Genomic DNA, 24,206 nt, shown 5'->3' with positions numbered 1-24,206 from the left:
AGAGCCTCTCTGAGCTGGGAGGGGTCCACAAGGGACCAGCACAGCTCCTGGCCCTGCACAGACCCCCCAGCAATCCCACCCTGGGAGTGTTGTCCAAACACTCCTGCAGCTCTGGCAGCCTCAGGAGCCTGGGCAGTGCCCAGCACCCTCTGGAGGAAGAACCTTCCCCTGATTTCCACCCAAACCTCCCCTGGCTCAGCTCCAGCTGTTGCCTCGGGGCTGCAACCAGAGAAACACCAGAGGATAAGCCCCCTGTGCCACCCCCAGCTCAGCCCTCAGAGCCCATCCCAGAGCTCCCAGCCCTGTGGCAGCAGAGCAATTGGATGTGCCAGGTCCTGGCAGGGCACAGGGGGCCACTCCTGGAGCTGGCTAGGTCAGCCATCCCAGCATAGAAAGTCCTTTTTTTTTTTTTTTTTTTTTAAATTTATTTCAACAGAGTAGTGCTTGGTTACAGTTTAGTGAAGAACAAATAGGTACATTCATTGGCCACAGCTCCCGGGGCAGCAGCTGCTGCCCACCTGCAAAGCCAGAACACTGTTAAACCATACCAAAAAAAAAAACCCAAACCAAAAAACACCCACAAAAAAAAAAAACCAAAAACAAAAGAAAGTTTAATGAAAGGCAACTATGCATTAAAAAAGTCCTTGTAACTTCTCAGCTATAAATTACTTCAGTAAAACACGGGACCGGCCCCGGGAGGAGCGGTCGGTTCGGACAAAGGAGTAAAACCCAAACGCTTGGCCAGACGCTCAGGGGTCCATCAGCAACGAGGCTCACTGCCCTGACCTGCCATCCCAAAAAATCCAGGAAGATCGTAGTGTGGGTGTGTGCTTCAGTGCAAGAGGAACAATGAGCATGTAGCCCTTGGATTTTGTAGATTTTTTTTAAATTTCTTTCTTTTTTTTTTTTTTTTTGCACTACACTCCTTTCCCTCCAAAGTAAAACTTAAAGTGCTCCTAGTGCTTTGGAATTTAAGCAAGAACAGGGGCCACGAGTGTCACTTGCTGTCTTTGGAGGCTTATGGGAGCAGAAGGAAGGGTGACAGTGCCTGGCCCTTCACCAGCTTTGCCATAAGCCAAGCAGGGATTGAGATGGAGCAGCCTGTTCCTGCCAGGAGACAGGGGAGCAGCCAGGGTGGAGCTCTGGGTCCGGGACTCAGCAAGGGCTGTGCTGAGAGTTCCCATCTTTGCCTTCTCCAAAAAGGGAGGACTCGCTGCTTGTTTGGGCCAGCAGGAGGTGAGCAGGGGGAGCACAGGGACAGGGACAAGTGACACCGAGCTCAGCACAGCCCCGGGGGCGAGGGGGGCCAGGCTGGTGGGCAGAGGATGCCCCGGGGCTGGGGCTGCTCTCACAGCTCTCAGCACTGAGGCTGCCCCGGGGTCCCTCCAGCTCCCAGCACAGCATTCCCTGTCCCCCGGGGTCACACCGGGGCTGGAGCAGCAGGTTAAAAGCAGTGCCAGGGTGGATTTGCCCCATGGGCAGAGCAGCTCCCTCCCTGCACCAGTGCCTTTATCCAAAGCTGCTCTGCTCATCCCCACGGCTGGCTCAGGGACAAGCCAGGAATAACACCAAGCCTCATCTCCAAAGAGCCCAGGCTAGGTCAAACTTGGCTATTTTGGTTAAGGAAAGACAGAGGGACCTGTCCCAGCCTGACCCAGCACTCTCAGCTCTGGGAGGCCCCAGGTCCATGGGGAGGGCAGAGTAAGGAGCCCAAGGATCAGATCCCTGTGTTTTCTGCCCCGTCCTTCTGCAACAGCAACGTTCCACAGGCAGCCACACACCCCCTGCACCTCAGTGGGGACCCAGCAGTTCACATTCACTTCAGGTTAAAACTCTTGGTTATCTGCTAAATGCAATTTAATACTGAGGGGGACGAGGGGAGCCCCACTGTGGGCACCGAGGAGGGGGAGCAGGGCTGCTCCCAGCACCCAGGGGGTGCAGCAGCCCTGGATTCACACACATTCCTGCACACACACTCCTGCTGAGCCAGCTCCAGCCTCTCCCTGCAGGGAAAAGCCAGCCCTGTCCCTCTGCCACGGGCCAGCAGGAGCACTGACCTCACTCAGCTCTGAGCCACGGGCCCAGGGAGGACAGGCCAGCAGCCAGGTGGGAGCAGCAGGCAGGACAAGACCCCCCGAGCCCCGAGGCCTCACCCAGCCCTGCCAGGTGGGAATATGGCACAGTAAACTCCAGCATCCAGCGCCGGGGGCCCTGCCCAGACAGAGCTCCCCGCTCCCAGGGAGGCAGGATGCAGAGTCCTTCAGGGAACACGTCTTTGCAGAAGACAGTGCCTCTCCCAGCTCTGGATGTGCAATTAAAACAGTAACTAGAACAGTCTCAGGCCAAGCACAGCCCGAGTGAGATTCGTTCCTTCCAAGTGTGCAGATAAAAGTGCAAATATGCATTTGATGTTTCTTTTCTAGTGAGGAAGCTCTGGTGCATTTAGCTGCCAACATCTTGAAGACCAGACCAAGAAAAAAAAAAGAAAAAAGCTTCCAGAGAGTTCAGCTTCACTTTGCTACATGGTACCTTAAAGTCACAGTTCTCTGACTTAACTGCCTGCAGCCCTGGGCTCAGTCCCGCGCGCAGCTGCGGCAGGTAGTGGAATGTTTGTGTCGTGAGTTAGATGCTTTGGGGGGGAGAGGAGGACGAGAGGAAAACCAGGTTACAATCCTATACACGAGTGCCACTCTGGGAAGAGAGGGAGCCTCCTCAGTTCTGTGGGGCAGGGTGGGAGCTGTGGTGGTGCTGGTTGATCTCCGAGCCGCCCGCGGCGCAGAGCAAGGGCGCGCTGTCGGCGGCGCTCCCGCCGGCGGTGCCAGCCAGGGAACCGTAGCAGCCCGAGCACTGAGGGGTGGCCAAGCTGCAGGAGAGACAGAAAAAACAGACTCAGAGGTGGCCAAGCTGCAGGAGAGGCAGAAAATAAACAGGCATGGATTTTATAGGGATTAAGAATTTGGCTCCTCCAGATTTCTGCTCCCAGCACTGCTCAGGGGGTTGAAGTTTGAAGGTGCAGTATCTCCAAGGAACTTGGCTTTGATGAGGCAGCTACAAGGAGAAGAGCACCAGGCCCTGCTGGTCAAGAGGAGCCAGAAGCTCTGAACTGCTCACCACACCTCTGGGCAGCAAGTGAGGTGTTATAGACAGGTGGAAGAATTATAACAGAAAGGTCTTACGAAATCAGGCCTTCCTCTGCTAATATTACCAAAGCTGGCCTGTCATTTCTTCTAAGTGCAGCTAACAAGCAATTTTTCAAGTTGCCATGTGAAGCAATCTTGAGAATCCAGAAGTTCCTTTAACACAACAATCTATTCTGAGGGTGAAAAACAAATTCACTTGTGTAAATAATAAGATTTCTGCCATGAGAACCCACAAAGGAAAAATGCAAACATATCTTAGAGAGAGAAAACTTGACAGACATATACAGTAACCCTTACTGATCAATGAACTGAGTTTCACTGCATTACTGACCAATTAGGTTTAACACAGTGCTGATAGTTCCTATAAATATGAGCTCTGTGAGTAAAGAATTGGCTTTCTGCATGAAGGAAAAGGAGTCTCAACTGATTTATTCCAACCCCAAAGACGTGACTGATGCGTGATGAACAGCCTGTCACAAAAAAAGGTGAAATGAGCCAAGGTGAGCACAGGAGCGGAGGGTGAGACGGGATTTAGAGATGGAATATCCAAAGTCATGAAAGGGAGATTGCAGCCAGCCACGAGTACAGCTGAGGCAGCAGCAAACAGCAGCCTGCAACAAGACCAGACACAGCACATGGACACAACCACTGCCGGCTGCAGGATCAGCACGAAAAGAAATCCAAAGCAGCAAAAGGCTACGGCCACAATCAGCCGTGGGATCGGCGCAGAACGAGCAAAGACAAGAGCAGCCAGTGAAGCAGAACCCGGGCACGGGGGCTGCAGATGGTGTGGAATGCACAGAAACAAACACAACCCCTGGGAGAAAGTGAGCACCCGGTGAGAACAAAACTGAGAGTTGCAGAACGCAAATCAGTCCACGAACTGTGGGAGAGACGCGGCTGAAAGAGTCGTGGAAGGTGAGGCAGCCTAAGAGCTGGCGAGGAGAGAAGGGCCCAGCAAATCGTGGGGACAGCAGCACAAGAATGGTGGTGAGTGAACGGCCAAGAAGCAGAAAGTGTCTGCTAAGGAGTGGGGAAACAAGTCACGGAATGGAACTGGCACGTGGGAGCAGCAACGGGGCAGAAACGTACGTGTCACGGAAAGAAAGCCAAACTGGGAGTTAAGAGGCAAATGTGTGGGGAAAAGGAGAGAAAGTGTGATAAGTATATGTGAAATATCTACCCCCCACAGCCCCCCAGAGTTACCAGGCTAGCCCAGATCTGCGAGGCCTTGGGGGGAGGTATTTCGGGAGCAAGGCGAAAGATGCTCCAACCCCTGATGTGGTCCAAGATGTTTATTCCATAGAAGGAAGATGGAAAGAGAGTGAACAAGGAAGGGACAGAGCCTTATCTAGGCTCTGTACAGGAAAGGATACTTGGCTCCCAGACAATTGGGTCAAGGAAGAAAGGGTTAAACTAACATGGTCTCAGCTACAGGGGTCTCCGGGGAGGGAAAAACCATTCTCCAGAGCAATCCAACATATATTCTGACAGCTTTGTCACTGTGTTGTGTGGTCCAGGGGCTGGTCCCTGATTTGGCAAATGTATTTAGTGGAGCCTGGTTCTGGGACAGTGCCTGTGTGTGCGTCCCTGTGTGCAGGTGCCTGGGAGCACACGGCCCCCGTGTGGGTCATTTTCCCTTCTCTCCCAGAGCAGGACATGGCAGTAGGGGCAGCAAGAATCAAACCACGTGGAGAAACAAATGAAGAGCCAGGAGCCCAGAACCAAACTTAGTTGTGTGCTCTTGCAAAATGATCTCCAGAGCAATGTAGTTACCCCCCAGATGGCAGGGACAGGCGGCGCAGGGCTGGCTGGCCTCCGCTCTCTGGGGAACTGTGGTGACTGCAGGTGGTGGCATTGCAGCCATCTGAGCGGGTCTCATCCTCCAGCAGAGCTCAAACTGCAGGACCAGCAGTGGCTGAACAGTGTTTTTGTAGCAAAGCTTCTTTCCTGACCCAGCAGCTCCATCAGGGCTGGGCCCCTGGGTCGGCGCTGCCCCGCAGAACTCAGAGACTCCAAAACAGGAGAGGAGAGCTGTGGGCGCTCGGTGCCTTTCTAGCATTTTCTACATATTTGTCTTTTGGTGTTTTTCTCCTTATGGTGTGCAGATTTAGGGTTTGTTTTCTTGCCTTTTCCCCTCCTCTTCTTCACCACAAGTATTTTAGGGGGGAGAACAGAGGTGCAGCGGTGCAGGATGGTGCCACACAGCTTTCCCTGCCCGAGCTGGCGGTGGCACAGGGCAGCTCAGCCCTCCTCCCCCTTTTTTGGGGTGGTGCCTGCCCATCACTTGGGATTGGCTGATCTATATTTAATTGCTGCTCATCTAAAGGACCTGTTGTAGATATGGGGCAGTGTGGCAGGCCTCCCCCTGCCCTGGCACGTGGCTTGGCCAGTGCGCCTCTGTTCCTTTTTTGTTTTGTTTTTTTATATAAAACAGTGTTAAGGGGCTTACTAGAAAGTGACTCTACAAAGTATTCTTGAAATCTATATTCATACACACAGAAAATCCAGACAATGAAGAAGTCAGAGCTGCTGCCAGATCCACTCTCTCTGCAGATGTGTGATCCTTCACCTGGGGACAGCTACAGCAGCCCTTGGCGCTTCAGGTCTTCGTAGGTCTTTTTCTTTACCACATTCCCACTGGAATCCTCACAGTCCTCCTCTGTATCAGGCTGCCACCTCCCCAAAGCCTTCTGCTGTTTCAGCTTTGCCCACAATGAGACTGCATCCTCAATCCCCGAGATGTTGGCAAAGTGTGCTGTGTTGGGAATGCCCAGGCACCGCATTCCATGGGCGTGTCTCCACTCTGCAAAGTGCCTCTGGAACGCCTTGGGCCCTTGGTAGGTGCAGTCACCACAAATCTCACAGCTGTAGTGGATGTTCAGACCATGGAGTTTGTACAACCAGGACAGAATGGGATTCCCTTCCCAACCAAGAGGCAGATTTTTAGGGTTATAAATGGTTTCATTTTCTTCATCTTCACTCTTGCTGATCTGCTCTTCCTCCTCCTCTCTCTCCTCCTCTGTCCATGCCTGCTTACGCTGCACGTTCTCGTGAGTGAGGTGTCTTTGTTCCCAAGAACTTCCATGTACACATAAATCTGAGCTTCAGGAACGCAAGATCCTTATTTCTTTCAGTGTCTCTTTTGCTTCCTTTTGTCTTTGGATTCTCAGCAAACAAGGAAGGATCAACTGCTTCCAAGGATTTGCCTTTAGTGCTAAAAAGCCTCTGAGCACGCTCCTCCACAGTCCCACCACACTTCAGTCCCAAAGCCAGCAAAGCTGATTTTAACCTGTCCAGTCCCAGGGAGGCCAATTCCTCCCAGGAGGAGAAGGTTGAGAGCTCCAGGTGGGCACCAGCATGGGTGAGGGCACTGCTGGTCTCTTTCACCCAGCCCAGGAATGTGCTGTTCTCCCACTTCTTCTCAAACTCCGTCTGAATTTTCCCAAAAAGTTCATTCTGGTCCAGTAATGGTTTCACTTGATCTCTGTATTCCTGCAGGTACTCAAGGAGCAATCCAAGATACCTCTTATATTCAGCATTTTTTCCTCTCCTTGAGAATATCAAAGAGTTGGTCAAATGTGGATAAGTAAGTGATAGAATCCAATTTCTCTGATGATTTCAGGTTAGATTACTTGAGGTAACAATCATGCAAATCCAAGTATTGCCCGTACCGTTCCTCTCCTGTAAACTCCACCGGATTCTGAGCTTCTTCACTCAGGTTGTCTCTGGACTTCCGCAGCTCCTCAAACTCCACTGACAGGAACACAGATCTCATTCGGGTGCTTCCAGTGAAATTCCTTAATTGGCTTCAGTTTGTTGTAAAACTCCACAAATTCCTTTGGCCTGGAAACAGCACTGAGCTCTTCCTTACGTGGGCCGTCCTTGTCGCGCTACGGGTCCCGCAGGTTCCCGCTCGCTGCCATGAACCTGTCCTGCAGGGCCCAGGTGTGGTGGTCTGAGTTGTTCTGGTCGTGGAGCGTGGACTTTTTGGTGAGCATCTCCTTCACCACCACGTCCACGAGCTGCTCCCGCTCCTCGTGGTGCCACTGCTGCTGCTCCAGGATCATCTCCATCTCGCTCACGGCTCCCGCCACGCTGTGCGCCTGCGGCTCTGCTCTTCTCCCAGGGTTATTAGCAGCAATTTATTTTAAGTTCTTAACTAAGTCCTATAACCTTGAATTTTAGCTGCAGCAGTTCTTTAAAGTTTAGATATGATTAGATCATAAATAAAATGTTACTGCTGAAGCAGACAAAGTGAGAATACTACCTGACAGCCTGTGGGTCAGGGTGGTGGCTCAGCCCTCCTGCAGTGCCAGCTGTGCTTCTGCTGGAGCAGGGATCCTGAACAAGGGGGGGGTTTCCTCTGAAGGTCCAGTGGTGGCATAGAAAGGTCTGCTCTTCCTCTGGGAATGCAGTGGAAAAAGCCAGCCTGTGGTGTTCCAAGTCTCAGATTATAACCAGGTAGGAATGCTTGGCTCCTCCCTTGGGCAGAGCATCTCCCCATGGATGATGGAATTTTTCTCAGCCATGCAGGGACACTCAGTGGCCATGATCAGCAGAGATCTCCTGGAGGGGAGGACTGGTTGTGGGAGAGATAAAGAAAACTGCCCTAGCTGGTTTTAACAGCTGGCCCATTAACAGAAGCCATCCCCCACAGAGTTATGAGGGATGGGTCATGGAAGAGATAAAGAACACTCCCCCACCTGGCTTTAACAGATGGGGATAGAATACATCTGGTTACATCTTGCATTGCCATCTAAGACAGTGAAATATTGCCTTTCTACATTGTAAGATATAAAGCTGTTTTCTTTTAAGAGATAAGATGAATAAACAGCTGTGATGAAACACTGATAAACACTTATTTGTGGATAAAGAAGACACAGTGTGTTCACCCTTGATTTTGTTGAAGATTCTATTGCTCCTTACAATCTCTGCTGTTTTATCTTCCACAGATAACACAGAAGAGTCAGTTGTGATTCTACATTACGGCTGTTGTTGATTGTAAGCTGTTTTAGTGCCTTCCTTTGTCACATTTTACTGTCATAGGTACATGACTGTTTAGAAAGGTGTTATCTCAACTTCCTAAGAGGGTTACCACTGATACATTGATTACAGGATGAGAATTTACTGATTTTATAAAAGGCATAATTCATAAGATGTTATTACTGTATTTATAGCCAGCTTCTTATATGCTTTAACATCTTTGTGCAATTATATAAAAGACACATGTCCTTTTAGGATCCTTCTTTTTTGTTCCCTAGCTGCTTATGCATCTCTCAGACCAGCTGAGCTCTCTGCCTAGTCCTTGCACTGGCTCTGTGGTTTGACCCAATGCTGTATCATAATTTTAAGTATTTTTCAGAGTTCCAAGAAAAGATATTTGAGCTTCATTGAAAGCCTCCTCTGAACTGCGTGTCTTGGGGTTTTCCCCAGTTATTACAGAAGCACTCCAGCAGTTTGCTGTGTTTGAAGCATCTCTGTCCTGAAGGAAACTTTGTAGGGATCCAACTACTACTAGATGGTTTGGCTAGTCTTTAACCCCAAGGCCTTTACTCATAACTGCTATTCTGAAGAGCCTTGTTTTGAAATGTGTTTAGGGAATTCCCTCCCAGATGAAGCCTGGGCTGTGGCCAGGCCCTAGCTCTACCTGGATGGAGAATTTGTCAATAAATCAAATGTTTTCTGCATCAAAACTAGATTCAGGTCACTTTGACTTGGCAATTTGACCCTTTATATATGACAGCTGAACCTATCTTTAGAGTGAGCTTGGGAATTATTATCTGGAAATAATTATCCAAAGCCTCACTAAATTGAGGTTTGTCAGCTGTTTGCAGACTCTGGGATGATGGTACCGTATTTCAGACATTCCTAATTACCTAATTTCACATGTATTATTTATTATGTGTATTATCTGAAGCAGTCTTAATTGTTGTACCTGACTTATTCCTGATTGCAGTCAGTTTCTTGTTCACTACATGTATTGTTTCAGCTTGATGTTTCCTCATGCTTACAACCAAAGACATGCATCTCATTTAAAAAACAAAAAGGAGAATTTAGTACTTTAAGACCATCCAAATAATGTAATATGTACATTAGAAATTTAGACAACAAATGATTTTGAATAATGCAATATTTACAGTAGAAATTTGGAAAAGAGATCATCAAATCTAAATACCAATTGACTGTGCCTCAATTAGCAAAGCCTAATTGAATCATTGACTTCAAGAGAGGGTTTGTTTGTATTTTATCAGCACCAGGTTCAAAGTGGTCACCTGTTTGTTCGATCAGACACTGATCACCTCTGTGAAAATGAGGCTCAGGGGAAAGAGAAATAACCTAACCAGAACAGAATAACCTGGCCAGAACAGGAACACAAGTGGGACTGCCAAGACTTAGCTGTGCCTGCAAACTACAGAGGCAATTTGCCAAAAAAAGCCCCTTATGTCAGCATCATGGTAGAGTGTTCCTACTAACCTTCTTCAGTTATTCCCTGTTCCAGGACCCAGGAGGACAGTCAGTGATGTCAAAGATCAACATTTCCAGCTAATGGACTTTCTCCTGAGTCTCAACTATTTGGACTTTAAAACAATGGTCAGTTATTTCCACTTCCCTAAGAGACATTGGGCATTATTGTTTCCTCATGCTGCAAAACCCTGTGTCAATGACATGATAGAATTTGGTAAGTTTTGTTGATTGTAATTGGTCCTTTATGCATCTTATCTAACAGATAACCAGTGATAACCTTAATGAGATAATACCCTCACAAGAGTAAGCTGTTTTCACATCAGAACAGAGCCTTTTTTAAATTAATGAAAAGGGTGAGATGTCCTAGACAGGTAGAAGAATTATAACAGAAGGGCCTTATGAAATCAAATTGCCAAAGCCAGCCTGTCATTTCTTCTAAGTGCAGCTAACAAGCAATTTGCATGTTCCCATGTGAAGCTATTTTGAGAATCCAGAAGTTCCTTTAACACAACAATCTATTCTGAGGGTGAAAAACAAATGCACCTGTGTAAATAATAAGATTTGTGCCATGAGAACCCACAAATGAAAAATATAAACATATCTAGAGAGAGAAAACTTGATAGATATATATAAAAGCCCTTACTGACCAATGAACTAAGTTTCACTGCATTACTGACCAATTAGGTTTAACACAGTGCCTTCTGATATTTCCTACAAACATGAGCTTTCTGAATAAAGAACTGGCTTTCTGCATGAAGGAAATGGAGGCTCAGCTGATTTATTCCAGCAGTGAAGGAAGTGAAATGGAAAGGAAGTGTTGCAGGCCAGGTTGGACTGGGCTTGGAGCAGCCTGGGATGGTGGAAGGTGTCCCTGCCCATGGCAGGGGGTGGAACAAGATGGGCTTTAAGGTCTCTTCCAGCCCTAACTATTCCATGATTCCATGGTGACAGAGCTACCAGGATGCCTCATAAGAGTTTTGCTGGGAATACCTGACCATTCTCCCCATACCAGCACTTCCTGAAGATCTTTGTCCAAATTACCTTCCAGAACTTCACTAACTCTCACTCCCCAGTGGAGAAACCCCTCTGGAGATCATTTCAGAGCCCTCTGAAATGGATCCCAGCCCTCCTGTCTGCAAGCACCATCCACCTCTCTGAGCTGCTCACTTCTGCCCAATAAAAACAGCTCCTTGCGAGCTGCACAAGGGAACAAAAGCCCTGTCAGAGGCTCCCTGCCCCATCTACCTGACCCAAGCTGCCTCTTCCACCAGAGCTTTTCCTAGGAGCAGAAGCCAGGATGTCAGAGGGCAGCAGAGCAGCAGCACAAGCCTTCCTTACCCTCCTTCCCTGGCCCCGAGCCGTGACAAGTCATCGTCGCTGTCGTAGCGCCTGGGATTGTCAAAGAAATAGGCCCTGGAGCTGTAGCTGTGGCTGTTGACCATCCCTGCTGGAGTCTGCCAAGGAAAAAGGAGTTAGGCCAGAAGCAAAACATTCCCAAAAGTCACTTCAGGCATCCTCCCAGCACAGGGGCACTTGCTCAGGCCTACCAGGTTCTGGCTCAGTCTCTGAGCGCGGAAGAACAGCACCACGAAAGTGGTTGGCACCAGCTCCCAGAGGAACAGGACCACTCCAAACACCACGTACTCCTCGCTGCTCACCTCCACGTGCACCTGTGGGGACAAGGCAGAGGGGTCTCTGTCATCCCAGCCACCCACAGAGCTCCCAAACGCTGGAACTGGGAGTGTAGAGAAACTTTTCCAAAGGCAGGAGTCCCCAAAGCAGCAGAGTGACCTTCACCTGGCTGCTGGTTCTGCTCAGAGGGTGCTACCAGGCACTGGGAGCTCGCTGCCACACCAGTGACTGTCCCTCACACACAGCCATGCCTGATTAAACATTGCTGTTCTGCTCTAGTTGAGCTGTCCCTCCTCTCCCTCAAAAGAAAGAGTTGGCAGGCTGAAAGGGAAGAGAACAACAGGGAATCCTTCCTGAAGTGGCTGGAGAGAGGAGAACTCAGGTTTGCTGGGTGGAGAGAGCCAGCAGAGCAGAAAGGCAGCTCATGTGGGGGTTCAGCTACCCAGACACTCCCCAGAGCCCCCTGTTCACCCTCACAGGGTGAGGAGTGACTGCATTTCACTTCACTGGGTCTGGACTGGGTGGGTCACACACTCACCTTGTCTGAAAGGTTGTCCCAGCCATAGTTAAAAGGACCAGGAACATTGTCTGGAGATATGGCCACAGCTACCAGGTTATAGCAAGCCCTTGAGGAATACAGGAGGGCCACTACAGATCCCACCAGAATAGCCTGGCAGACAGATGTTCCCTGTGACAGGAAGAAATAGAGAAAGTTTTAATACAGAGCTGTGATGTTCTTCCCTGTTCCCTTTAATGCATGAGCAGCTGTGCAGGCAAGAATGACCCAGAACATTTGTATGTTGTTGCTAAAATATTCAGAGCTGGCTAAGAGCTTCCTCATGTGATGAGTTCGTTGCAGGAGCCACACAGCCAGAGCTGCCTGGGAGCAGGGAAGGATCTGAGGCAATGTCCCTGGCAGGACTTTGGCAGCCAGCTCCAAACTGGGGGGTCCAGGGAGATGCTGCTCCACCCCTGCCTTCCCGTGGGAGTCTCCACAAGGCCAACAACCAACCAGCAGGAAAATCAACTTCTGCTTTACAGCCCAGACTCTGCAGAGGTGTTCACCCAGCCCTTTCACTTGCAGCTACCCAGCACCCCAACACTGCACACAGTTTGTCTAAGAAAGAAGCTCAAATATTTGGGGTGGGCAGAAAGACCCAGAGGCTGAACCCCAGTACCTGGAGAGAGCCCACAGGAAAGATGGAGAGAGACCATTTCCAAAGGGAATGGCTTCAAACAGACAGAGGGCAGGGTTAGATGGGATATTGGGACTAGATTCTTGGTTGTGAGGGAGCTGAGGCCCTGGCACAGGGTGCCCAGAGCAGCTGTGGCTGCCTCTGGATCCCTGGAAGTGTCCAAGGCCAAGCTGGATGGGCTTGGATCAACCTGATCTAGTTAAAGGAAAGCCATGGCAGGGGGTTGGATCTGGATGGGATTTAGGATCTCTTCTAACTCAAACCGTTCAGGAATGCTGAGACAAACCAGGCATTAAATCCATCCATTAATGCCTTTAATGGCTGCTGGGTGGCAGCAAGTCACAGTGAAGGACAAACACCCTTCAGCACCTGAGCTGCCTTTGTGTTTAAGCAGAGAATCTGCTGAGGAAGCTCATCCCACTGGTCTGCTCCACATCCCAGCTCTATTTTCCTAGATCTAGAGCTCAAGAGTCTTGAGAGCATCAGCAGGAGAGAGGTGCCAACAGACAAGTGACAGCCCTGCTGCCACTGGAAGCTGAGCCTGTGCTGCTCAGGCCAGCACAACGAGGCACAAAAGCAAATCTCCAACTCACAAGGACCCCAGGACAGGAGCTGGCTGCAGTCTGGCCTCCTTCCCACAGCTCCAACGTTCCCACCTTCAGTGTGGAGGCAGCAGCCCCCAGCCCTGATGTGTGCCTTTGAGTTCAGGGGCAGGACAACCTTCTGGGGCATCTGTGTAACATTTCTGCTTATCCTCAGCCTGTTTCTGCAGCAATTTTCCCAAACACAACATCAGAGGATGCCCCCAAGGCAGGGGAGGGAGGCAGAGACCTTCAGCAGCCAGCCAGGGTGAGTATCCAAGTGGAGAGCAGAGGCTTCCCTGGAGCATGTTGTACACAGCCCAGGGGCAGCCTCGGGTGTGTGAGGAGAGGAAGTTCCTGCACTGGGGAACTGGGTGAGTTAATGAGTGTCCAGAGCCAGTCAGAGCTGAACACCAGGCCCAGGCCTGCAGGGATGTGAGCAGCTTCTCTGCCCCTGCCTCCCTGCAGATCTGGATGCAACCTGCAGCCTCTGGACAGCTGTCACAGCAGCCAGGCAGGACACCAGCCCCAGCCCACACATCCTACATTCCAGGAAACCACTTCTGCTGCTTAAGGAGCCAGACATCTCCAGAAAACCTCAGCTTCAGCTAGCTATGTTCAGGTGCTCTCTAGGTTTTTCCTCTAGGTGTTTCCAGGCACTCAAGTGGACACTGATTGCAGCCTCCTGCCACTTCCCTATCTGCTGGAAAAGAGCTGTGTGTGTTCAGACCCTCACCTGTCCTGCTTTGGGACAGGACCTACAGCAACTTCTGCTCCCATTCCAAAATGCTTATCTCATCTAGGACATCTCATCCTACCCAAGCAGAGTCCAGCTAAAGCTGCATTTCTGGGGAATCCCCTTTGCAGGGAATCATGACACACCTGCTTCAGGTAAAACACACAGCAAAAACTGCATCTGCTGCTCTGAGAGAACCCTCTCCTCAAGGCAAACCTGGAATTTTCTATGCCTGAAAAGCAGAAGCAGCTCATAAATCTGTTATGCCAAAGCTGCAGACAAAGTATTCCCCTACAACATGCAGGAAACATCACTCCCACAGCAGGAACATGCACTTTGTGAAAAGGAGGAATCCAAGAGTTGCCACCTCCACAATGGAAGGAGAATTTGAGCAAGAGCAGCTCGGGTACCACCAGGCCAGTGCTGCCCTGAGTGAGCAGACCCAGATGCAGCTGAGCAGTGCCAGTGGGAATTCCCAAGGCATTCACCCACCTTGGACTCGAGGTAGACGTTGGCTGAAGACATCTTTCCCAGTTTGCACATGCAGCAGGCCAGGGAGATGGCACAGAGGATGAAGAGGCTGTCGTTGACCAGAGCCCGGGCCAGGACCGTCCACCTCAGCTGCTTCTCCGGCACCTCGCCGTGGATCAGCATTGCACAGGTTAAATTCACAACTAGGAACAGGAGGCTGGTGAGGATGGAGCCCAGGTACAACAGGACCCTGGAGAGATGGTGAGGGGAAAAATGGTCAGTGAGACAAGGCCAGGTTCATTCTGCACCTCCCTCGTGTCTCAGCAGAGCCTCCCAGTGCTCGGCTTGCTGGGAAGCTCAGGCATTCCAGCAAATTTCAGGGGTTGTATTGGCAGCCCAAGGCTGCAGAGGATTTGTTGGAGCTGCTCTCATAACACATGAGCAGCGTAAGCAGTCATGAGTTACAAGACTCATCTTCTGACAGTCAGGTTCTTATCTTGCAGATTTTAAGTGTTGCTCCAGCTCTGCATTAACTCCAGTCAATAAGCCATGAGTCATCACAACCACTGCAACTCCTTTATTGAGAGCCACTGGAGCTTGCATTTTCCACTGTGGGTTTCCCTGGGAAGCACCTGGGCTGCACAAACCTGGGGCTCACCCATTGCTCAAACCTTGTTCTGCAGATCTTTTCTGGGCTGGGACAGCTCAGAGTGACCCTAAGAGACCACCCAGGGGAACTGGGATGCTTGAGCTCTCCTGGCACACCTAAAGCTCCCAGTCCTGCTCCAAGGTACAACTGTGCTCCTTTCTCAGAGCACAGGTATGGAATTAAAGCTCTGTTCAGCTTTTGGGGCCTGACCCTCCCATTCCCAGCCAGTTCCCCTGGGACCAGCTTTGAAGGGAAGGTCAGGACAGCAGCACTTACTTGTACTTGTTGAATTCAGCTGCACATTTCACTTTGAATATGACCTGGAGGAAAGATTTGCACAGGGTTACTTTACACAGCCTACAGTTGCCTTTCAACTTTGTTAAGAGATAAACAGGGAAATTAGAATCCAGCTGGGTATCTCCAAGGAATCTGGATTATTTATTAGCACCAAGCCTCGCTCTGGACCCAAAAGAATGGTACTTTTTCCTTGTACAAGCCAAACTCAAATACATGTTCCCAACAACCATAAACATATTTAACAGCCCATATGTGACAAGCACTTTAACACCACACCTTGAAGACTTAAAGAAGTCTTAAAGTCCTTCAAAAATTCATCTCTTTTTCCTAATGTTTTGGGCTGTTCTAGGACCTCAGTCATGCTGGATTTCCATGTGAGAGGAGCAGAGACAGTTTAGGAAGGTGCAGACACTCCCAAGTCACAGCTCAGATGGAAATTCCTGCTGCAAAGGCACAGGGAACCTGTGCTCACACTGCTCAGGAACTGGGTTGTGCCCAGATCCAGGTCCAGACCCCACCAGGAGGACCCCAGAACTGGAGTCAGATTCAGCCACAGGCAAAGCTCATGTCCTGATTGGAGACTTTGAAGGAACTTGGGAAGAGGCACACACACATCCAGAGCGATCCCACCTGTACTTGTGGGATCACTGCACAGGTGTGGAGGTTCAGTTTCTGTTCTCCCACAAGGAGCCTTCCCTGTCAGCAGTGAAGGATCACTCATCTCCTCCCAAGCATCCTTAGGCAGCTTTTATCCTGGTGGGATTCCTTGGCTCCTGCTTCCAAGTCAGCACAGAGGTAGAAATGGCACGGGAGCTTCAGGAATCAGGCTGCTGCCAAGGGGATTTCCAGAGACATTTCAGGACCTGAGGGTTGTCTGAGCCACTGCAGTGGTTCCAAGCATTTCAAAGGATGTTGGACAGCTTCAGTGATTCTCTTCCAAGAGCCACTTCCACTGCCTGGCTCCTGTTCCCGAGGCTGAGGAAGGATAAGCTTAACTTCGTGAGGAATGAGACATGGTTCTTCAGCAGAGGGAGGTATCCAGCCTCAGGAAAGCTCTCTGCCCCCTTGTCCTGGCACACAGAAGCACAGGAGTGTGACACAATCCACTCTGAGCCCTAAAATTCACCTCAGCTACAAGAAACCGGGCCTTGGAAGGGGCCACGTGGTGACACCAAAACAGAAATATCCCTGAATCCTCCCTTGTTTGCCATGGGTGACATTCAGGCATTTTGGGAGTGCCATGGAATCACTGAATCACTGAGGCTGGAAAAGCCCTCCAAGGTCACCAAGTCCAATCCAGCACCACCACATTCACCACTAAACCATGCCCTGAAGTGCCACATCACAAGTTTTTTTGAACACTTCCAGGGCTGGGGACTCCACCACTGTCTTGAACAGCCTGTTCCAACACCTCACCACCCTTTCAGTGAAGAATTTTTTCCTAACATCCAATTAGGATCTAAATATTCCCTGGCACAACTTGAGGCTGTTTCCTCTTGTCCTGTCAAAACAGGCATTTTGGTGACATCCAGCTGGGAAACTCCTGGTTCAGCACCCATTCCAGCAGCATGGAAATCCACTGAGGAATCTGCTAGGACTCCATCTGTACCCTCAGCCTCTGAACAGCCCTGCAGAGTCCCTGGCTTGTGTTCCAGCTGGAAATGTTGTGTTCTCAGCTGAGAACAGCCCCTCAGCTGAGCAGGGAAGTGCCCCTGGCTCACAGGAAGATGCTGCTTTGGGCAGGACACTCTTCCCAAACCCTCCCCTGCAGCCCCAGGGATGAAGGCACACAAAGCTGAGTCAGGGTTATGAGTGCAACAGCAATTTGAGCCTCATGCTTGGCCCGCTGCCATGGAAAGCAGAGGGAGACCACAGCTCCAGCCTTAACACTTTTATGAGCCCCTGGATAGTCCTTCCTAAAACTTCAGGAAGGGAACAGCCACCACTGCTTTGGTGGTTTTGGTTATTAAGGCTGATAAGTTATCTGAAGGTTGCTTTTCCTTCCCAGGGACTGGGTCAGGAGGTGCCACCAGCAGCGTGCACAGGGTGTCTCTGGGTTCTTATCCTTGAGATGAGCTCTGAGCCTCCTGCACGGGGCTCTGCTGCTCTCAGAGCCCAAGGACAGCTCAGGCAGAGGGTTCTGCTGGGAAAAATCCAGCACAGAGAGCTCAGGAGCAATCCTCTTCTTCAGAAAAACAGGAAAAATAGACCCCTGTGCTTCAGCAGGTGCATTAGGCCAAGCTGTGAGCAGCAATCCTTGCAAACTGAATGGTTCCTTCAAACCTGAGCTGAGCCCAGCTCCAGAAACCAAGCATGAAAACAGGGAACAGAGGTCTCAGCAGCACTGGGAACATTTACTCTGAACAAGTCCTTTACAGCAGTTTGGAATGCTCAGGTGCCTTCCCAGAGCCATGGATCCCTTGAGCACCCCACATCAGCCAGAAGGTGAGGCTGAAATGAGCTACACACCCCTCCAGCTGTGATGCTGGAGGCTTTTGGGTTTGTGATGAGTGGATTTATTCCATAAAAGTGATTTCCTGTGATTTCCTTGCCCACATCACAGCCCGGAGAGTCCCTAGGGGCGTGTTCAAGAGACACACTCACCCTCTTTAGAAGGTGCACTGGAGGTGGCACAGCTGCTAAGGGAAGGAAAGCGACACATCCCAGATCCCACAGATGAATCCAAGGACCACTCCCAGTGCCTGCACAAGGATCCTAACCCTAACAGTGAGGCACTTAGGCTGGACCAAAACCAAGATACTTTCCAGCAGATCTGAAAGATCCAGGAACTTGTTGTTGTCCACTGGAATAAAATTCTTTTTTCCTTCATAAAGACAACACGAATTTGGGCTCTGCAGATACAAGACACAACCATGCCCTGCCCCAACACAGCTCAGCTGCTGGAGCATCCCCAGACAGACCCCTCCCCTCACCACATGAGATAATGGGAGCACAGCCCAGACTATTTTGGGATCACACCTTGTACCAAGTGTGCAAACCCCTGCTTCAATCCACAGAGGAAAAGCTGGAACTGTCCATGAGGATCTCTCACCATCCTCATATTAGTATGGAGATCATTCCATGCCAGCATGAACACAGGCTGCAATTCTGCATGTTCCCTCCTTTCCTAGAATAGCTGGTCCCCAGCAGGGCCACCTGTTATCTGGGAAACATGGGAACCATCAGCCATGGGATGCAGCAGTTTGGAGTTTCAGTGATCCCCCACCAGCTGTCCCTCTGAAGCACAGGGCACTGCCAGGTGTCTGCTACACAGGGAAGGTCAAAGAGGGAAATGAAGGATGCAGATTTTCCCAGTTTTCCATCTGAGAAGATCTAGGACAATGAAGACAAACCTCTCCCAGGCTGGATGCTCTCTCCATGCCTGTCTCCAGTGTCATTGGAGCAGGAAGGGATGAAAGGGGCTGATGTCATCTCCTCAGATGGAGCACTAAGAGCAACCCAGGCAAGATGAAGGGCTCTGGCACACCATCAGCCCCATCCCTGTGCCAGCTGCTGATTCCCAGGACAACCAAGAGTGCCAAGGGCTCAAGAAGGTCTTTAAGATCAAGGTTGTTGTGGATGCATTTCACAGAATCATTTGGCTTAGAGAACACCTCCAAGGCCATCAGGTCCAAGCTGTGCCTGATTCCCTCCTTTTCACAAGCCCAGAGCACTGAGTGACACCTCCAGGGGTTCCTTGGACATCTCCAGGGATAGGGGCTTCAAACATCCCTGGCAACCCTTTCCATGGAGAAATTTTCCCTAATATCCAATATAAACCTCCCCTGGCACAGCTTGAGGCTATTTCCTCCTGTCTCTGATCCCTTGGGAGCAGAGCTCAAGCACCCCAGGCTGTCTCCTCCTGCCAGGAACTGTGCAGAGCCAGAAAGTCCCCCCTGAGCCTCCTTTTCTCCAGGCTAAATACCCTGAGGTCCTTCCATGTATTCCTATTTCCATGTACCACGCTCCTGAGAAAGACCTGGGGAAAAACAGAAGTGGCAGAGCCTTGGGAAAGGTGGCATTGTTCAAGCAGCTGGCAGCACAGGAGCTATTCCAAAGGCAAGGCAAAGGAGCATCCTAGGATGGACATCAGAGCTATTGAGGCAAGACTGGGAGTGGATCTGAGGAATTCTGACCTGATGGACTGTGAACTCCAGATTCCCAGGAAAGGACTCCTTCTGGTACAAGCTGAAGTAGAAAGGAAGAAATGCTCCCATGCTAAAGGGATGTTTCCAGGTGGAAAAAGTATCCCAAGGGAGCCTACAAGAGAGCTGGAGAGGACAAGAGCATGGAATGAAAGGACACAAGGAATGGCTTCCCACTGCCAGAGGGCAGAGATGGATGGGATACTGGGAAGGAATTCCTGGCTGTGAGGGTGGGGAGGGGCTGGCACAAGGTGCCCAGAGAAGCTGTGGCTGCCCCTGGAAGTGTCCAAGGCCAAGCTGGAGCAAGCTGGGACAGTGGAAAATGTCTCTGCCCATGGCAGGGGTGGCACTGGATGAGCTTTAAGGTCCCTTCCAACCCAAACATTCTGGGCCTCTATGAAAAAGAAACACACATCCCACACTCATTCTGCCAGGTCTCTGCATCCCCTCAGGAATCTCAGGGACCAAGATGGGATAGGAAGAGGACAACCTGTCCCCACAGAAAGGAGGAACACCAGGCAGTTTAGCAAATTTGAATTTCAGCCCTGAAACAGCCTGGAGCATTAAGTAATGCCAGTTCTCCATGGGTATCTGTTTCCTGGAGCTTCTTCCCCACCACCCTTCCAACCTCAGCCTCAATGCTGCCTGAGGAGCTCTGTGAATCAAGCAAGAACAGCTCAAATATCAGCACAGGCCATTTTCTTGCCCTGATGCCATTTCTCCAGCATCTCCACAAAGGAGGCTCTGTGTACAGGGACAATGAACCAGGCCCTCAGCACAGCAGCACCCCAGTGCTTTTATGTGAGGACATCTCAGATCAGGATGCCACCCCCAGGGCAGCAGAAGCTCAGTGTCCTTCCACAGGCTGCTGCCAAGTGGCCCTTAAAAACTGGGAATGGATGAGCATGTCCTGCTGGAGTCACACCAGTAAACACACCAGCCACCTCTAGATCATGGGAGCCAGAAAAGCTCCAGAGGCTTTCCATTTTTTTGCTCCATACCTCTGGAGTTTCAGCACTGAGATCTCCCAAAAACCCCACAGAGTGATGGACACCCCTCCTGGTTGTTCCAGGGAAGCATCAGGCCCTCCCTGGAGCAGAGCAAGCAGACCCATTTTCATAAGTCACTTTATCCTTCCCCACTCCAGATTCAGAGCTCTTATTTCCTCAGACAGGATTTCCCTTGGCTCTAGGTCTTCAAGGAGAAAGAAGTGGGATATAGGCAGAGTTCACTGAAAAGCAGATATTGTGGGAGGAGGAGAAGCCTGGGAATCTATTTGGATTTACTCTAAGAGGACCTTTAAACAAGCCTGCAGAGAGGCAAATCTGCTGTCAAATCCAGTGACCTAGAGGAAAACAGAAATCCAGCCACTCTGTGGAGCAGAGCACAGAATCCCTGCTTTTCAAGGGACACCAATCCCTCCTGGCTGGAGCAACTGGGAGGTCAGGCTCCCTTAATCAGACAAGATGGATTTGTGCACTCTATGCACCATTTGTTATCCCACTGCCACACCATCAACAACACCTTTTGCAACAGGCAGCTCACCCCCAAAGCCTCTGGGTGTTTACTAGGGGGCAAGAGAGGGGGGAAAAGAACCAGAACAGCAGAACAACCCCACTGCTCCAAGTATCATGTGAATGTTGGTGTCCTGGGGAAAATGAAATCATAACTCCCGTGGGTGACACATCAGAGCAATTTCTGTGTGCTAGCGATTCCTTTGTGAGGCTGGGGAACAGCTGAGAGCTGCAGAGCAAAGAATCCCAACAACAACAACAAAGCTGGAAGGAAAAAGTGGTGACTTGTTTCATAAATAGGCAGCGAACTGGGAGGCAGGCGAGCAAAGGGCTGCTCAAGAGAAACTGGAGCAGAAACAAAATATTCAGGAGGAGGATGGGGAGGGGAGAGCCAGGGCTTTAGGGGATAAAGGCAAGTGGAAGGACTAAAGAAAGGAGGCTACAAATCACCACACGAGTGATGAGAAAGGCAGAAAAGCAGGGACACAGCTCGGTGACAATAACAAGCGGCTCCGCACTGTCCCAGCAGCGATGCTGGTGCTGGGAAGGGGCCCCCCTCGGCTGCCCCGGGCTGTTGTGTGAGGGATCTCGGGGTTTTTTTGTCTGACAAGCTGCGGAACAACAAGCCGGGTTCGCAGCGGAGCGATGGAGGGAAGGAGGGAGCGCAGCAACAATAGCAGAAGAGGCTCTGGCTGGTGACGTAATGGTTGGCATCACTCCAGGCCAGAGCAGCCCCCGCTGCTGCCACTTTCTGGTCCCCTTTGCAGAACGGGAATCAATTCAAACAATAAAAAAAAAGATGGAAAACAGTCCCTCAAGTGACGCCCCCCCCGCCCCCCCCCCACACACACAAACACCCCGCCGTGGGTCAGGGTTGCAAAGAGGAAAACCCCACCTGGGAGCAGGGCATCTCCCAAAACCCAAATTCGGGGCATGTGGCTGTGCCCCCCCATGCGGGGTCTGCACTCAGGGTACAGCCCCGCACCCCAAATCCCTGATGCTGGGATTCTGGGCGCACTTTTAGCTCACACCATCCCCCCCAAACCCCACCCCGCCCCCCAAGCTTGGATTCAGGGCACAATCCCTGCGCTTCTCCCCACGCCTGGATTCAGGACACACAATCCTTGCGGCTGAGCTTGGATTCAGGGCAGAACCCCTGCATCCCCCAGCCACCACAGCCTGTCCCGAAGTCTGCAGCGAGGCTGGATCCAGGGCACAATCCCCGTGCCTCCTTCCCGGGCGGGATTCAGGGCACAGCCCTGCATCCCCTCAGGCTGTCCCAAAGCCGAGCCCGAGGGCAGAGCCCCGGCATCGCCTCCCAGCCTCACCTGGGCGCTGCCATCCCCAAAGCCTCGGCTCCAGGGCGCTCCAAGTTTGGAGAGAGGCGGCTGAAGAGGAGCTGCCAGCCCCGGCGTCCCGCAGGGTGGGAGCTTTGGAAAAAGGAATGTTGGAGGGGTTTTGCCCGAAAGGCAAAACTTACCTCGGCGAAATAGAGGTTGAGGAGGCAGAGGCTGAAGAAGAGGAGGCAGCCGGGCAGGCAGTAGAGGAGCCAGTGGGCGAAGGGCTGCTGGAGGCGGAGGGCCTGCAGGGAGTTCTGCAGGTAGAAGGAGAACAGGGTGGTCCTGAGGGCTGCCCAGAGCAGGCAGAGGAAGAGGCAGAGCGTGTGGTAACTCAGCCGCCGCTCGCGGTAGTAGAGCAGCAGCCAGAGCTGCAGGTAGGCGAAGAGGAAGAGCGCGGCGTAAAGCGCCGTGTGGAGCACGGTGAGCCCCAGCTCCACGGCGTAGGGCACGGCCGCCCCCTCAGCGACGGCCATGGGGCAGCGGGAGGCACCGACCCCCTCCCTGCCTTCCCTCAGCCCCGGCTGGACACCCCCATGCAACAAAGGGGAGCCCCCCTCTCTTTTCTCCTCCTCCTCCTCCCGCCCGCCCGGCTGCACCGCCCGCCCGCCCGCCGCCAAACAACTCCGTGCCGGGGCCGGCCGGCTGAGCCCGCTGATTTGAGGGGCGGTGGCGCGCGCTCCCCATTGGCCGCCCGCAGGCCACGCCCCCCGCCGCGCCCACCCGCCGCGCCCACTGGCCGGCGCCGCCTGTCAATCACCCGCGCGACGCCCCCGCCGCGCCGCCGCTTTGCTTGTTGGGTTGGCGGCGCCGCCCGCCCGCCGTCCTGCCTTCGCTCCTTCCCGGAGAGGCGGCGAGGGGTGAGAGGGGCGCGGGGAGACGGGAGGAAGGGATGAGAAAGGTGGGAGAGGGGAGCGAGGGATGAGAGGGGCCGTGAGGGGAGCGCTGAGCGGCCTCCCGGAGGAGCCGGGGGGATGTGGGCACCCCCGCAGGCAGAGTCGGGCTGTGGGAGCATCCCCGCTTTGGGCTCCCGGGGTGTCCGGGTGTCCCTCAGGGATCAGGAACATCCCGATTACAGGATGGGGATGTCCGGGTGTTCCTCAGGGATCAGGAACATCCCGGTTATAGGATGGAGATGTCCAGGTGTCCCTCACGGACCGGGAACATCCCGGTTATAGGATGGGGATGTCCGGGTGTTCCTCAGGGATCAGGAACATCCCGGTTATAGGATGGAGATGTCCAGGTGTCCCTCATGGACCGGGAACATCCCGGTTATAGGATGGAGATGTCCGGGTGTCCCTCACCGATCAGGAACATCCCGGTTACAGGATGGGGATGTCCGGGTGTTCCTCAGGGATCAGGAATCCCGGTTACAGGATGGGGATGTCCGGGTGTTCCTCAGGGATCAGGAATCCCGGTTACAGGATGGGGTTGTCCAGGTGTCCCTCACGGACCGGGAACATCCATGTCCCTGACGGACCGGGAACATCCCGGTTATAGGATGGAGATGTCCGGGTGTCCCTCACGGGTCAGGAACATCCCGGTTGTAGGCTGGGGATGCCCGGGTGTCCCTCACCAATCGGGAACATCCCGGTTATAGGATGAGGGTGTTCGGGTGTCCCTCAAGGACTTGGGACCATCCGTGTGCCTCATGGACCGGGAGCATCCCAGTTGCAGGCTGGGGATGTTCCTCACGGTCTGTTCCATGCAGGCGGCCATCCATCCATCCATCCATCCATCCATCCATCCATCCACCCATCCATCCATCCATCCACCCATCCATCCATCCATCCCTCCATCCCTGTGGATGCAGGAACAGCTCCGGTGCACCCCGTTGTTACCGAGAGGCCTCGGCCGGCTCAGGCATCGCTTCCCCCGGCTGGCACAGAGCCACCCGCGCTGCTCTGCTCTGGGCATCCCGGCTTTTCCAGCCCTGCAGCCAGCACCCAGGGACACCTCGGGGTGGGATGCTGTCCCAGCACCGAGGAGGAGGGATGAGGACATCAGCCTGAACGCCCGGGACACCAGGTAGGTGACAGC

The 24,206-nt window shown here is 52.1% G+C and overlaps 2 protein-coding genes and 1 pseudogene across 2 annotated transcripts in view; 1 reads left to right on the top strand and 2 right to left on the bottom strand.

Moving 5' to 3' along the window:
• Positions 1-409: 409 nt before the first annotated feature.
• Positions 410-22,746, bottom strand: GPR137C (G protein-coupled receptor 137C). Its single transcript, XM_021538447.3, has 7 exons — positions 22,310-22,746; positions 15,150-15,193; positions 14,246-14,474; positions 11,779-11,928; positions 11,156-11,278; positions 10,947-11,062; positions 410-2,863 (listed from the first exon to the last, which is right to left on the bottom strand). Exons 1-7 carry the CDS (start codon positions 22,640-22,642, stop codon positions 2,713-2,715), a joined length of 1,146 nt encoding a protein of 381 aa, XP_021394122.1. The 5' UTR covers positions 22,643-22,746; the 3' UTR covers positions 410-2,712.
• On the bottom strand, positions 4,903-10,766 carry LOC110474769 (splicing factor 3A subunit 3 pseudogene; annotated as a pseudogene).
• A 180-nt stretch (positions 22,747-22,926) lies between the features above and the next one.
• TXNDC16 (thioredoxin domain containing 16) overlaps positions 22,927-24,206 on the top strand; it is a 38,640-nt gene continuing 37,360 nt past the window's right edge. Inside the window, exons 1-2 of the mRNA XM_021538428.3 lie at positions 22,927-23,026; positions 23,980-24,194. The gene's annotated coding sequence lies outside the window, so the exon portion shown is untranslated. The remainder of the gene's footprint in view (positions 23,027-23,979; positions 24,195-24,206) is intronic.

Source organism: Lonchura striata, chromosome 6 (genome assembly GCF_046129695.1).
Source record: "Lonchura striata isolate bLonStr1 chromosome 6, bLonStr1.mat, whole genome shotgun sequence".
Classification (NCBI taxonomy): Eukaryota; Metazoa; Chordata; class Aves; order Passeriformes; family Estrildidae; genus Lonchura; species Lonchura striata.
This window is presented reverse-complemented; position numbering and strand designations above follow the sequence as displayed.

Coding starts and splice junctions, on each gene's coding strand:
- GPR137C (XM_021538447.3), bottom strand. CDS start 22,642: ATGGCCGTCGCTGAGGGGGCGGCCGTGCCCTACGCCGTGGAGCTGGGG. Junction 11,929..14,245: donor ACGTCTACCTCGAGTCCAAG/GTGGGTGAATGC, acceptor TTCCTGTCACAG/GGAACATCTGTCTGCCAGGC. Junction 2,864..10,946: donor CTCGGGGCCAGGGAAGGAGG/GTAAGGAAGGCT, acceptor TCTCTCCTGCAG/CTTGGCCACCCCTCAGTGCT.